Source organism: Pisolithus orientalis (genome assembly GCF_024613125.1).
Source record: "Pisolithus orientalis strain OTSU chromosome Unknown F5J12scaffold_33, whole genome shotgun sequence".
In the NCBI taxonomy this organism is placed as follows: domain Eukaryota; kingdom Fungi; phylum Basidiomycota; class Agaricomycetes; order Boletales; family Pisolithaceae; genus Pisolithus; species Pisolithus orientalis.
Window position 1 is genome coordinate 322814 of NW_026260814.1, and position 13901 is coordinate 336714.

At 45.8% G+C, this 13901-nt stretch overlaps 3 protein-coding genes across 3 annotated transcripts; 2 read left to right on the forward strand and 1 right to left on the reverse strand.

Moving 5' to 3' along the window:
* Nucleotides 1-2214: 2214 nt before the first annotated feature.
* F5J12DRAFT_725199 (uncharacterized protein) lies at nt 2215-2385 on the forward strand (the record flags this gene model as incomplete). Its single annotated transcript, XM_051741609.1, has 1 exon — nt 2215-2385. A coding segment is annotated over one exon (171 nt), but the record flags the coding sequence as incomplete, so codon positions are not given.
* A 4429-nt stretch (nt 2386-6814) lies between these two features.
* On the forward strand, nt 6815-9458 carry F5J12DRAFT_785137 (uncharacterized protein; the record flags this gene model as incomplete). The annotated part of the gene is made up of 13 exons (XM_051743182.1): nt 6815-7162; nt 7215-7433; nt 7494-7679; nt 7730-7845; nt 7989-8037; nt 8174-8190; nt 8468-8564; nt 8611-8663; nt 8709-8790; nt 8843-8926; nt 8951-9052; nt 9111-9215; nt 9249-9458. 13 exons carry the CDS (start codon nt 6815-6817, stop codon nt 9456-9458), a joined length of 1668 nt encoding a protein of 555 aa, XP_051597032.1.
* Nucleotides 9459-12281: 2823 nt separating this feature from the next.
* On the reverse strand, nt 12282-12731 carry F5J12DRAFT_785138 (uncharacterized protein; the record flags this gene model as incomplete). The annotated part of the gene is made up of 2 exons (XM_051743183.1): nt 12282-12569; nt 12624-12731. 2 exons carry the CDS (start codon nt 12729-12731, stop codon nt 12282-12284), a joined length of 396 nt encoding a protein of 131 aa, XP_051597033.1.
* Between the last annotated feature and the right edge of the window lie 1170 nt (nt 12732-13901).

A 13901-nucleotide genomic window follows, 5' to 3' on the forward strand; every position in this document is an offset into this window, starting at 1 on the left:
GAATTATTGCACTCTAGACTTAAAAAGTCTAGCAGAGGGAAATAATGATAAGACATAAAGCTCCAATTGCAATCATGCAATGGAATCCCATCCAATCGAAATCCCAAATAGGGATCAGCGCAAGAATATGGTACATTTAAAGCATAAGAATGACGAAAATGTTTATCTTTAACAAGAATTTCAAAGACGTTATATGATTCATACAATGTACACGTATTAGTTGCCGAATGGTTTCGGCCGCCTGATGCATACGGTGCATCCAGCGAGTTTGGAAGAGGATAATTTTTGATGTATGGCTCGAGCCTCACGAGCTCTGCTAAGAGCTGTGGTGCGAATTCTGCGAGGTCGGGGAGCTGCGAGATAGTCAAAAGTAGTGTCGTCCATGACACGTTCGAGATCACGTAGAACCTCTTCTGTTCCTGGCCAGTAAGCGAACTCTGCGTTAATGGGGTCGAGACCCCACGAAAGATGCCGGTTAGCAGAGTTATATCGCAAGGTACTTCCCACATCTGCTTCATCCCTATACCGTCGTACAGACCTAAATAGGTCACTATCAAACCCGTCTCCTCTGCGTCTTCGTTCCCTGAACCACCCTGGGACACAGGCGATGTCGGTCGATCCGTCAACCCAAGTTCCTCGGAAATGGAACTCAAGATGCTGGTTCCAAAGGCGGAGAGGAGGGATGATGCCGTTGAAGCAGGGATCGTAGAGTGGGTGGACGTTATAGTAGATATAGACAAACGTGTCGTGGGTAATGGTGAATGCGGGAACAGTGTCGAGGGAAGGATCTTCATAGTAAGCACTGGGAAGATCGCAACCATTAAAGTTAGCGATAGCATGAGGCGACAAGGTATGAGACAATTTTGGGAAGAAGTCGGTAAGATAGCCGTGATAGGCTAAATGAAGGCCAGGATAGAAAAAGGGTGATTCGAACCCGGGAAAGTGGGGCATTTGTTGCCACGCTGTTTCCACGGTGTCAATTGGGATGAGATATGTCGCAGGATTTGGCTTCTTGAAGAAAGCCATCGACGACGGAACAGCTTCTCTCCAGCTGGCGCAATCCCATACATACAACATCTCAGTATACTCTATAATTTCCTTTACTGCATACTTCCGCCATTTTACTTCATACATCCCATCTCGCTGTTCAGTGATAGCGAGTTCAAGTTTCTTTGCAACGACGAGGGACATCTTTTTAGAATAATTAGTTCCTGTTGTTCGACAAAGCAAACAAGTTTTAGAGTAAATCGAACTCAGCGATGTCTTCGACAGTGAGAACGATATTTGGATTAACCAACTCGTTGACAGCCACAACCTCCTCAGGAAGAGGAGTAGGAGCCTGACGTGGAGAAGGCGGGTTAAGCGCTTCTGCCACATCATAGGGTGGAACAGGATCTAAGTCTGCGTCGAAGTCGATATCGGGAAGGTGAAAATGAAGGTAATGAGGAGGTGGAGTTGGCGGACGAAGAACGAGTTGCTGCAACAGCGCTCTGCGAAGAATCTGCTCTTGAAGCAAGTTCTGTCGCCTTCGCCACCAAGCGGAAAGACCTAATAGAGTAAACCAAAAAGCCACAGAGCATATAAAGAGCTCGTGGAGGTTAATCGGATCCAGGCCACCATAATGAAGTAAAAGTACTGCCTGATTAAGGCCGGTAACAAGCAACACAGCGAAGACTACTACTACCATTCCTAGCGCATCTAGGCCTACGATATCCATAGTGTTATGCCCGTCGGCAGTGAACGCTCTATGCAAATACCGCAAATAGTTTACCACCTAGTTATAGGCGGGGCTCATAACCTATTGTGCAGAGGAACGGAAAGGACGAAGAGCAATGGCAAGAACACTTGCCTTTATTCAGAATGGTAGTAGCGTTTGATAAACGTTGAGGTTTTGATGAGGGGCTCAGTTGTCGAGTTGACAAGTGAAAGAACAAATGTAGAATTTGATGGGGATTGAGGAAGAAATCCCTGAGTTTATATACATGAGTAGGTATGCACAGACCAGTAGCGTAAAAGGAAACTACTACTCAGTATAGTAAGAAATAGTGCAGAAGGTCATGGAATATGACATATATTATGATGTCATTGTGACATCATTGTGGAGCTGATTGCTAAGAAAAGTCATGTGATGAACAACGTGTTGATACACGTGTAAGTCTGGATCAATCTAGACATCGGAACTATTAGGAATATTTCCAACAGGACTGGCATAGGGAACTCTTGCGGTTCATTGCAAATGGGCGGTTGCATTGCACGATCGATAATGTGCATGGGATCGTGGAGACGACAAGACCGTCGATCAAGATGGCACAGTATGAGAAAGTGGTCAAGCAGGGGGATGTACTGTTGAATTCCCTGCAGAGACTCAGCAAAGTACTGTATTGATCATTGGCTGGCATTCTGCTACATAGTACGGACTTCCCTTGCATAATCATAAACTGATCTGGCTTTGTCGGTTCACATCGTTATCTGACCATCTTGGACGTCGAGGGGTATGCCATTATCTAATGGAATAGCAATCCGGGGTGACTGGCACGCCACGTGCTGGTTTGACGACAGGTCCGTCATTGTCACTATCCATTGGACACTCAGCAATCGTGACCCGGAGGAAGACACAGTTCTATTCAAACTACATTTGAGCCTGCTCGCTCGACACTTGACATACTTTGGCCGCATGCTCAAAGGCCCAGGTACAGATGAAGGGGAGTCAGTCGAGTCTGATAACTCGTGAATATCACAGGTGACAGTCCCACCTGGACTTGGCGTCCGGGTGGAAGAATTCGTGTCATTACTGGAACATCTATAGCATGATACGTGAGCGTATTTCAGTGTCTACATTGCAATAACCATGGCTCGATATCAGGTGTTATATTGACGATTGAACCCCCCCCTTCCTCCTCACAGCCCTCTATCATTGAAGTCTCCAATCATGTCGCTTCGATCCTTCGCGTGACCTCCTCATCACAGCTCAGCTTTCCCTGCTTACACGCTCTCATCCGAAGCTACTTAGAAGCGATGTTTCCAAGTGGCCCCTTTTCGTTTACGCATCTTGATCATCTCGAGGAAGCATTGGCATTGACGACGGCATACGACATCAGATCGGTAAGTCTGTCTCCGTCAACTCAACCGTTTTTTTGTACCCGTATTTGGACGGAGCTATGTCTGTTGGAAATATTCTATATGTTCCAACGTCTAGACACATCTAGACAAAACATGTGTATCAACATGTTGTCCATCACATGACATGTCTTAGCAATCAGCTCCACAATGATGTCATGTATGACATCATATTATATGTCATATTCCATGACATTCTCTGCTATTCTATACTATACATAGTAGTAGTTTCCTTTTATGCTACTGGTCCATGTGTATCTACTCATGTATATAAACCTGGGGATTTCTCCCCTAACATCATTGCAATTCCACATTGCCTTCTATTGTCTATATGACAACTGAGCCCCTCAAGCTTAATTTACTCAAACCTACTACTGTTCTAACAAGGCAAGTGTTCTTGTCTATTGCTCTTCATATAGCTCCTGTTCCTCTGCACAATAGGTTATGAGCCCCACCTTCTAGGCAAGTGTGCTATTTACATATCTGCATAGAGCGATCACTGCCAACAGGCATATCACTATGGATATCGTAGGCCTAGATGCGCTAGGGATGGTAGTAGTTATCTTTGCTGTGTCACTGGCCGCTGGTCTTAATCAGGCGGTTCTTTTACTTCACTATGGTGGCTATGATCTGATTTACTTGTGGGAGCTTTTTATTCACTCTACCGCATTTTGGCTTTCTTTTCTAGGTCTCTCCACATGGTGGCAACAGCGACAACTATTGTTACAAGACTTAGTTGTTCACAGAGCTCTGATTCAGATGCTCATTCGTCGACCTCCAACTCCACCTCCACATTATCTACATTTCCATCTTCCTGACATCGACTTTGATGCTGACCTAGATCCCATACCTCCCTATGATGCTGTTGAGGCTGCTGATGCACCTCCTCCACATTGTGCACTGACTCCTCTTCCAGAGGAAGTGGTTGCTCTGAACAAATTGCTCAATCCCAAGCTTGTTCTCGCTGTCACTCCTGGTGATAACACTGAGTTCGATCTCCTTTAATTCATTTGTGTTCTTCACTGTCATTACAGGAACTAATCTATGGTCTTTACTTCTTCAAGCATGTCTCTTGTTGTTGCCAAGAAAACCAAATTGCTCACTGCTGAGCATTGTGATGGAATGCATGAGGTGAAGTGGAGAAAGTATGTGGTAAAAGAGATTATAGAATTTGTTGAGATGTTATATGTATGCGACTGTTTGTCTTGGAGAGAGGCAGTCCCATCATCAATGGTGTACTTCAAAAAGCTGAATCCTGCAATGTACCTCGTTCCGCTTGACACTGTGGAAACAGTGTGGCAGGTGATGCCCCACTTTCCCAGTTTCGAATCTCCATATTTTTATCCTGGCCTTCATCTAGCCTTCCATGGCTACTTAAGCAATTTCTTTCCTAAATTAACCCATATTTCAACTCCTCATGCCATCACTAACTTCAACAGTTGCGACCTTCCTAGTGTTACCTATGAAGATCCTTCCCTCCTCACTGTTCCAGTGTTCACTGTCATGCATGACACTTTTGTCTACATCTGCTTCAATGCCCATCTACTCTATGAAGCCTGCTTTAACGGCCTCATCCCTCCTTTATGAGTTTGGAACCAACATTTGGAGTGGAATTTCAGAGGAGTTTGGGCTGATGGAAGCACTGACATCCAGTGTGTCCCAAGGTGGTTCTGGGAGCACTGACGAGGAGGAGACCGTTTTGATAGCAACCTGCCTGGGTTTATATGACGATTCAAGGAGTCTACTGATGTGGGAAGTGAGCTGCGATATATGCCTGCTAACAGGCATCTTTTCTGGTCTTCAAACACCACTCACACTGACTTCGCTTACTGGCCCAGCACAACAGAGATTAATAATGATCTCGAACATGCCATGGAGAAAGAACATGCCATGGAGAAAGATACATTCGATTATCTCATGGAACCCTGACCTTGCGGAATATGGTCTACGGCTCTTAGTCAAGCTCGTGCAGCTCGAGCCATATGCCAGAGTCTATCCTCTTCCAAGTATGATGGATGTACCGTACATATCAGGAGGGTGATACCATTTGGGAACTGACAGTTGTATCATTGACGAGTCTTACAATACTCTAGAAGTACTTGTAAAAGACCTTCATTTTCGCCACTCTGATGCTGTCAATGTACCATACTCCTGCACTGATCCATATCTTGGATTCACTTCTGGAGGCAAACCTTTGCATAACTGCAAGTGGTCATTCCTTGGATACCACTATTTCCCTCCACTAGACTTTGAAAGTCTAGAGCGCAATAACTCTCGCATCCCTACAAGACGATTTGCTGAGAGAGGTACAAGCATCAAAAAAGTCTGGCGAAATCCTCGTCCTCATATTCCCAAACTTCGCTATTGCCACCCATCTCAATCTGCTAGAGCATCTGCTCGCAGACCAAAACAAATCAGACTTTACACATTAAATCCTCCATCCATTCAAACTCATCCGACTCACTCTTTTCTTTATGAACACCTTCTAATGGACTTCTAAAGATGTCTGAAGGTCTTTCAAAGCAGATTCCGAAACTTAATGGAGTCAATTATGCCTCTTGGTCAGTTTTAATGAAGGCTTACATGCAAACTCTCAGTATCATGGGAATCATTGATGGCACTGTTGCACTCCCAGCAGCACCTCAAGCTGCTATTGATGCATGGAATGTCTCTGATGTTTGTCCTCAAGGGATCTTGACTCTATATTGTGATCCAATGATTGCAATGTCAATTGACAGGCTTGCTACTTCAAATGTGAAATGGCTTGCTTTACAAGCTGCCTATGGCGCTCCATCTGCAATGACTACATTTATGGAGTTTCAACGCCTTATTTGCATTCAAATTAAACCAAAGGATGACATAATGACCAAGATTTCGGAGATTTGTCACAAATTTTCGAGGTGCCTGATAATGCTGCCAGCTGACAATGCTTGTGAGTTTCCTTATTAGGGTCATTAAAATGGCCTGGTAATGATATGTCAATGGCTTGGGGGCAGTGCCAAGGGAAGAAGTTTCATTGGACAGGAGTTACCCGAGTTACTGAGTGATAATGATCTGATAATGACTGATATTATGGCGTGACATTTGTCTTACATCAGCCGAACACAGCGTATGCAGCATGTCTGACAACTATCAGTCAGCTACGAGACATCTTCTCTCATGGCTCCCTCCCATACCACCCGTTTGGCTTCAACCCATCAAAATGCTGAACGGAATCATGCTGTTTTCCATCAATGCCCACACTGCAACAGGAATTTTCAGAAAACCGGTTTCAAGCAGCATGAGGCGAGTTGCAGGAAGCACAAAGAAGATGAGAGGGAGCATGTAGCTTTTGAATGTCAGTACGAAGAGAAACAATGAGGTATGTGAATTGGTGCATAGCGCAGGCAGACTCAATCTAATGGTTTCTGGCTTCAATTATTAACTCAGCTGCCCACCATCGAGCTGCGAGAGCATCGGTACTCAAATCACAGTCTCGAGTGCCCGAAGCTCACCGTACGGATACAGGATATTTTTTCATCAATGAACCCGGTGAGTCTGACTTTCATTTATGTTGTGGCCCTAGTCTCAGATAAGCTGCGGCTGCAGTCGAGGTGACTATGGGACAAGATTACAATGAGACAAGTGACATGCTCCACACCTCAGGTACATATTCACTTTGGTGTGCATTCTTGCAGTGCTCATAATTCCCTCAGACATGTCGATGCCAACTTCCACAAGTTCTAATGTGGCAAAACTTCCTGAATTCAAGATCCAATTTCATCCGAGAAGCAATCGACCACCGATTTATCAGTCTTATGAAGAGTTCCATGTTCGCAGTGAGAAATCTGCATCCCTGGTTGACAAGACACCTTGGTCCCCATTTCGTACGTTGGGTGACTTCGAGTTTGCGGAAATCGCACTCGCTTCACTGCTCAACCAGCAACAGGTCAATGCCCTGCTGGATCTCATTGCTCATGTCACACAGGGAGCCATCCAAGTCACGCTCAAGAATGATGCCAAACTTCGCAAAGCGTGTGATGCAGCTGCAATGGAACTCACTCCAGTAAGATTTTCAAATGTCCATTCATTGCCATCCGTCCTACCTCTCTAAATAGTTCTCCAGGGTCGAAGTTAAGGTACCATACAAAAAGGAAGAATGTACGTTCGAAGCGCATATTCGCCCACTGTGGGAGTGGGCACTCGATATCTTAGAAAATCCATTCCTCAGTCCGCACTTCACTTGGGATGCACAGCGACTCTACAGGCACAACGGCATTGAGTATGAATGTTTTTATGACGAGCCCTGGACCGGAGATTATTGGTGGGATATTCAAGTATGTGCCTGGTCGATACGTCATTCATTACCTGTACATAACATGTTGTATTTGTGCTAGTCGAGCCTACCAGATATCAAGAACGCCGTGCCATTTGGCCTGATCCTTTATGCTGGCAAGTCCAACCTATCGTCTTTCGGCACTGCCAAGAGTTACCCTGTCGTTGTGCGCTGTGCAAACTTACCAGTTGAGATTCAGAATAGCAATGTTGTTGGCAGGGGTACTGTTGTCGGCTGGCTGCCTATAGTGAATGACATCCACTGTTTAGATATTCATATAGACTAAGAACATTTCAGGTCCCCGAAGATGCCAAAGAAGAGGGAAAGCTAGGCTACACAACCCTCAAGTGTGTCGTTTGGCACAAATCTTTCAAAAAGTTACTTCTGGAGATTGAGCAGTACTCGAAGACTGGGTATGCACATACATCTTCGCATGACAACATTACCCATTGGCTCTTTCCAAGTCTTATGATACTGTCTGCCAATTTTGAAGAGATGTAATATACTTTCTTCTTCTTGCTCAAACTGGCAATACTAACTCAATGGCCTACTATAGATGCATGATGGCACTCACTCGTGGTCACGGTGGCAAACGCCCTTGCCCTGTATGTCTTGTACCGTCAGAGCTACTCCATGACCTCTCCAGGACTTTTGAACCTTGTACACATGCCCAGGGCATCGATGCGTTATGTGTTCATGCAACAAATCGAGTCGAAGGCGATGAATTGCTAAAGTGGTTAGGTTTATGACCGATCGAAGTAAGTTTCCACCAACAAATCACCTGTCAATGAACTAATATTTAATGGGATGCAGAATGTGTTCTGGATGATTGGGTTCTCTGATCTCCACCTCGCCTGCAGCTTTGACTGACTGCATTATGGGCATGGTTTTTGGGGCAAGCACGTCTTTGGGGACCTAAAGGTGATTGTAAAGGCGCTCAGGTGACAGATCGAAGCCGACGTCAAGAAGTAGTGAGTCACTGTTTGACAAACAATTGCTGTGAATGTTGTCACTTCTCACCTTTGACAACAACAGTGTTGCAAGTTTTCCTCGCTGGCAAAACCTCGCACACTTCAACCAAGTTATTCACGTCACTTTTTCAGATGGTAACAAGCTGGCCGATATCTCCAAGGTGTGTGTGTCCAATACCGGATGGCTGTCAATGAACTGTTCCCTAGCAAATCTTCTATGCAGTGATCAATGTTTTGAAGAAGAGTGTAACCCCTGAAGGGTACCAGCTCCTCCGAGTCATCTGAAGCTACCTACAGCTTGATAGCCTTGTCGGCTTAGATGTCCAGACCGAACATATGATTAACATGATCAATGACGAGATATTGACATTTGATCAGACACTGAAGGTAGTTATACACTTTGTGCTCATGCCAATTTGTTGTAATGTGTCATTTTCAGGACTACACCAAATGTGTCATGAAGTCCAACATTGATGGTCTGCGAACTGACTGGAATTTCCCGAAAGTCCACCTTTGGAAGCACGTCATTTGAGATATCCGCCTAAAGGGTGCCATGTGCAACTATAGCACTTGGCCCAACAAAAGTATGCATAAGCCAATCCGAGACGCATATGAACACCATTCGAATGGTAGAGATGTTCCTGCTCAGGTATGACAACCGTGTGTGCCAACATTCCTACTCACAGTCACTTTAAAATGCATGTTAGGTCTTGTGGGTAGATCACCAAGTTCTTGCTACGAAGCTTCTCAGATTGCGTGTTGATCACCTCAAGAAATCTGTCTCTGGGGAATCAGATCCAGAAGCTGATGTGGTCAGTGAGCATACCTCACTTGATCATATTAAGCTTGGTGCACACGTTGTCGCGACCCAAACCCTGAAAGACTTAGAGGAAAATGGTCAGCCAGATATGGCGTTCCATCGGTTCCGTCAAAGGTTCTGCGAGTTCCTTAATGACGCCCTTCTGGCATATGGATATCAAGTCAAGTCATGGATCTCCCTCCCTGCTGACTTCACGGTACATATCTACACTCTCATTATACATTCATCTAGTTGAAACTGTGCTTGTGCTAAGGTTAAAGAATACTGTTATCTGCTGGTCAACTACGAGTCGACTGTCACCTGGAACCAGTGCACAGATTGTCTCCACTGCAACCCGTCATTTTTTGGTGTGCCCCGCTGTCACACACCAAAGGTGTTTGGTGAGGTGGACATGGATGTAGCTGATGAATGGAGGTGAAGACCATAGCCCTCATGCAAAGAAGGACAGCCAGCAATGTTGGCAGTCATCCCTCTTGCACAAGAACAGGTTGTCAATGCCAAAGAAAAAGGAGGAGGCAGGTTAAGCGCCAATAAAATTCTTAAGCGCCCGTGTACAGCATTCTGGTTTTCAACACATCTCCACCAATTCTGCAGACACTGAAACCATTCCCACACTCGCTTGTAGTGCTCAGCCACGCGATCCTACCTTCCAAGATTGGAAAGGATTTGTGCACTCCACACGTTTCTACAGCACTCCCTCCAAAAGAGGCTCATTTTGCTAATTCTTCTGATATGGCTGCCTCCACATCAGTCATTTTGCTTGTCCCCTTTGCTAGGGACCATGGCTACATATATCTACCAGGAGTTCCTACCAGCTTCCGTCCTGAAGTGTCCTGGTACATCCCACCCTCATCTGCCCCCTCTCAGCCCATCCAGCTTGGACAGTGTGTTCTTTTTGTCAGTATGACCTCCAGGAGGACGTTCTTTGGTCGCCTCAGGTCTGTCATTTGCTTGGAAAGGTCTTATGTGGTCATTTCAGTCTCTCCAGTCCAAGAAGCATATGGATCCTTCCTCCCTGCCCCCTGCAACATCTTCATACCGGTCTCGTCCGTCATTCTTCCAAAATTGCAACAGCTACAGTATAATCTACTGTTCTCCACTCTCCCTGATTGCATCCATGATGAGTATGATGCACATCTTGCCTCCTTGTTGCAAGATACAGCAGAAGACACTCCCCCTTCATCCTCTCTTCCAACAGAGCCTCATTCATGAAGTTTTTATTTGCTTCACTGAGAGGATGGTTTGGGGGGGAAAGTTGCAATCCCCTATGCTCCTGTCACCCCACAGACCCCCAAAGCTTGACCCCTGTTGACATCTGACTCACCCTGTCCACTTTTGGATGTACTATATCGCCATCAGATCAGTGCTGCCTCTCTGTCATCCCACTTTGGCCTAGAAGCAATCTCTTCAAGATGTGACATGCACAGCCTCCCCCTAATGTGATTCCAGTGCGCTTTCTTGGTTCCTGACATTGCTTGACTCATACTTTGACATTCTGACTGTCTTTGACTCACCTATTGCCAATACTTACCAATCTTTTGACTTTGCTTCCTGATTCTTCGCCTTTTGGCTTACTTATCCTTACCAATGCTTACCAATGCTTTCCAAGACGATTACCCATCGCTTACATTCCTTACTCATCAGTTACCAATCACTTACCAAGTGTTTGCACCTTGTTTTCCATAGGCAATGCCCCTGTACTGTATATAAGTCACTGTACTTAGGTAGCAAAAAAAAAAAGACATCAGAGAACCCCTCTTGCTCACAATTTATCATCTCTCAGTAAATCATTCATCAGCTTCGATAGTTGAGACTTTATTAAGGGTCTAGCTATCATCTACTTCACTTATCATCATCTATCATCCATATACTTCGCTCCAAGCCCTCCCTGAGCTCAGTACAGCTTAGGAAATCAAATTAAGTCACTATCCATCCTTCTGTAGGCTGACAGCAGTCTACCCTATCGCTTTCTATCACGTTCTTGCTCCCTCTTCGTCAGGAGCACCCCCAACCCTCAGCACTCATCTTTGAGTGTTGTAGCTCACAAAAACCCTCCCAAAGAACAGGTTCTACCATCTAGGTACCGCATAGGCACACCACCACTCGCTTTCATTGTCTTTTGTGTTGGTTTTGGTTGGTTTTCACCACTGAACCACACTTTGACTCACACCGCTACGACTGTGCACTTATTCAATACACTGAGACAGAAACCACCTTCGTTCGTCTCATCTGCATGTTTTCCTGTGTCATTCCAGACATAGGAAACATGGAATTTATCTTGGCGCAACTCTTCACGACAAGGATCGGACCGGCCCGCACTATTGATCGTGATCTCAGGCTCAAATGTGTCAAGCCGGTTCCACAGGCTGTGTCCATCTTCATACTGTTGTGCTCAATCATCCGAGGGGCCGTTCTAGCACCTGACACCAAACATGATGACGAATTTTTTGTTGTTGAGCAGCTTGATAGTGATATGTTCCTATGGACACAGGTGATGTAGGTTACTTACCGTCTCTAGTGGCCTTCCAACCAGAGAATTTTGAGCGCATTGCAGATGTCTATTCTGACCCATCACCGTCTTGTCCTTTGCAAGCCATCAACCATCCTAGCAAGGAATCTGAAGACTTGCAACACGCTCAGTAGCAGATGAAAGGTACTTGGGCAACAGATTGAAGCCGACATTGAGAAATAGTAAGTCACGATTAATACTGTTAGCAACCACTCTGGAACAGATCACATCAGACACATACCCAACTCTTTTCCCCCCTGCTGTGGAGCAAAGCGGTAAGTAGTAGGTGCACTGATGCAGGGACATTGGGGGATATCATGCGGTCTGTTTCACTACTTGTTATGCCCACCACACGAAACTCAATCTACTGGATGCTGGACAGCAGGCTGCCAGAGCAGACAACAATCTCGTTCCTTTTATGTACAACGACAGAGATACGCTCTGACCAATGAAGTGTTGAAACTACAGAGCAAAGGGATGTATGTAGGTCTACAAGTCTGTTGAAGCCTTGAAGGCAAAGAAACCACGATTCAGTTCCTCTTCACTTCCCTAGTCCCCCCTCTTCCATTTTCCAAGGACCTTCTCGGACACAACTTGTTCAGCAAGGAAACGGTCCAGTGCATGGACAACAGCTTGTAGGGTGTTGTGGAAAGTCAGAATCGAGTGGAAGTCGACGTCCACGTCACGCCCAGTCGTTTCAGTGACGGGAACATCGTTGGCTGGGATATCAGGAGGGGGATAAGTGTCGAGGGAGAGTAAAGCGGGGTCTATGGTGGAAGGCATAGCGACTGCAGCAGGAGCGGCCCATTTGGGGGGCGAACTGTTGGGAGAAAAATTCTAGTGGCGAGTCAATATCGACGGACTAGTACACAAGTGGAACGGAAGACATACCACCAAGCTATACAAGTCGCTGAACACGTCTGTAGCCACTTCAGTGGTCTTGGGCGCGTCAATGGGAGTTGAAGCGCCGTTGGGAATTTTGAATGCATCAGGGGACATGGGTGGGGCAGGGAAGGGGTAGACTTGAAGTCGCTGAGTGTGGAAGAGGAGATTTCGAGTTGACGTTGCTGAGAGTGGAGGGGGAATCAAAGGTCATGCTCACAAGAGACCAACAGTCGACCGTCAGCAAGGGGAATTGGTGAATGAGGCACAAGGTGAATTTCATACAATGCGAGAACAGAAGCTACTAATTGAAACAGGTACTGGACAAATGGAGACCATGAAGATGCAAGAGCGTTGAAGATACTCAAGGTGCATACGCTACTGACAAAAGTTTATAGGCATACGATAAGGCGTCAGCAAACAGAACGAGCATTGGCGATGCTTTGCACCCATGGATACAACAGATGCATCACTGGCCAGTCAAGGTCGTGATGGAATGCATTCAAGTCAGACAAGTGTTGGGAAGCTGAGCATACCCTTTCACCTTGTATCCAATTCATCACACACTTACTCGCTGACTTTTTTCCTTGACAACGTCAGATCTTTGTACAGAACGCAGCATCTGGTCTCGCTTTTTTTCATGTTTGCATGCACGTATACAAAACTCACAATACACGTTATGAGCAAGACGAAGTCTTTGTGTACTCGACTGGTCCCTCTTTGCAACATTCCGTCCTGCCCATGGTTCGACCCACTATACATGCTTTTTCACACACCGTCTTCCCATTCCATCATGTCGAGTAGCATGGCGTGGATGTCTGTGAAGGTAGCACAAGCCGTTGCCGCTGTATCTCCCACTAAGACCATCCACATGCCAGAGTAAGTGGTACAACCTAAACCATTTCCAACATGCTAAATGTGCGAGACCATTCGATCTTCGTTCGCCAAGGGGAACCTGCTTAGCCCTCCACTCATGCATGAAGTCATATCCTCGCAGTGAGTACCTGCTTCTTGGGAGTATGTGTGGTATTATTTCCAGTATAAAGCAGAGATGACGCAGGGTTCTGCAGCTGTTCATCATGTGGCTGCTGCTGCCCATTGGAAGGATTCATACTTCTCCTGGTGAGTTTGCAGTTCCCCATCATTCCTATCCCAACCCATCTCAAACCACTTACAGCACTGAAGCATTCCGCTTTCAATTCCACTAGTTTTTCTCGCATAATCTGTGGCTGGGTTCATGCGACACCGGCATCGAATTGTCTACACTAGACTATGAAAAGTACCGCT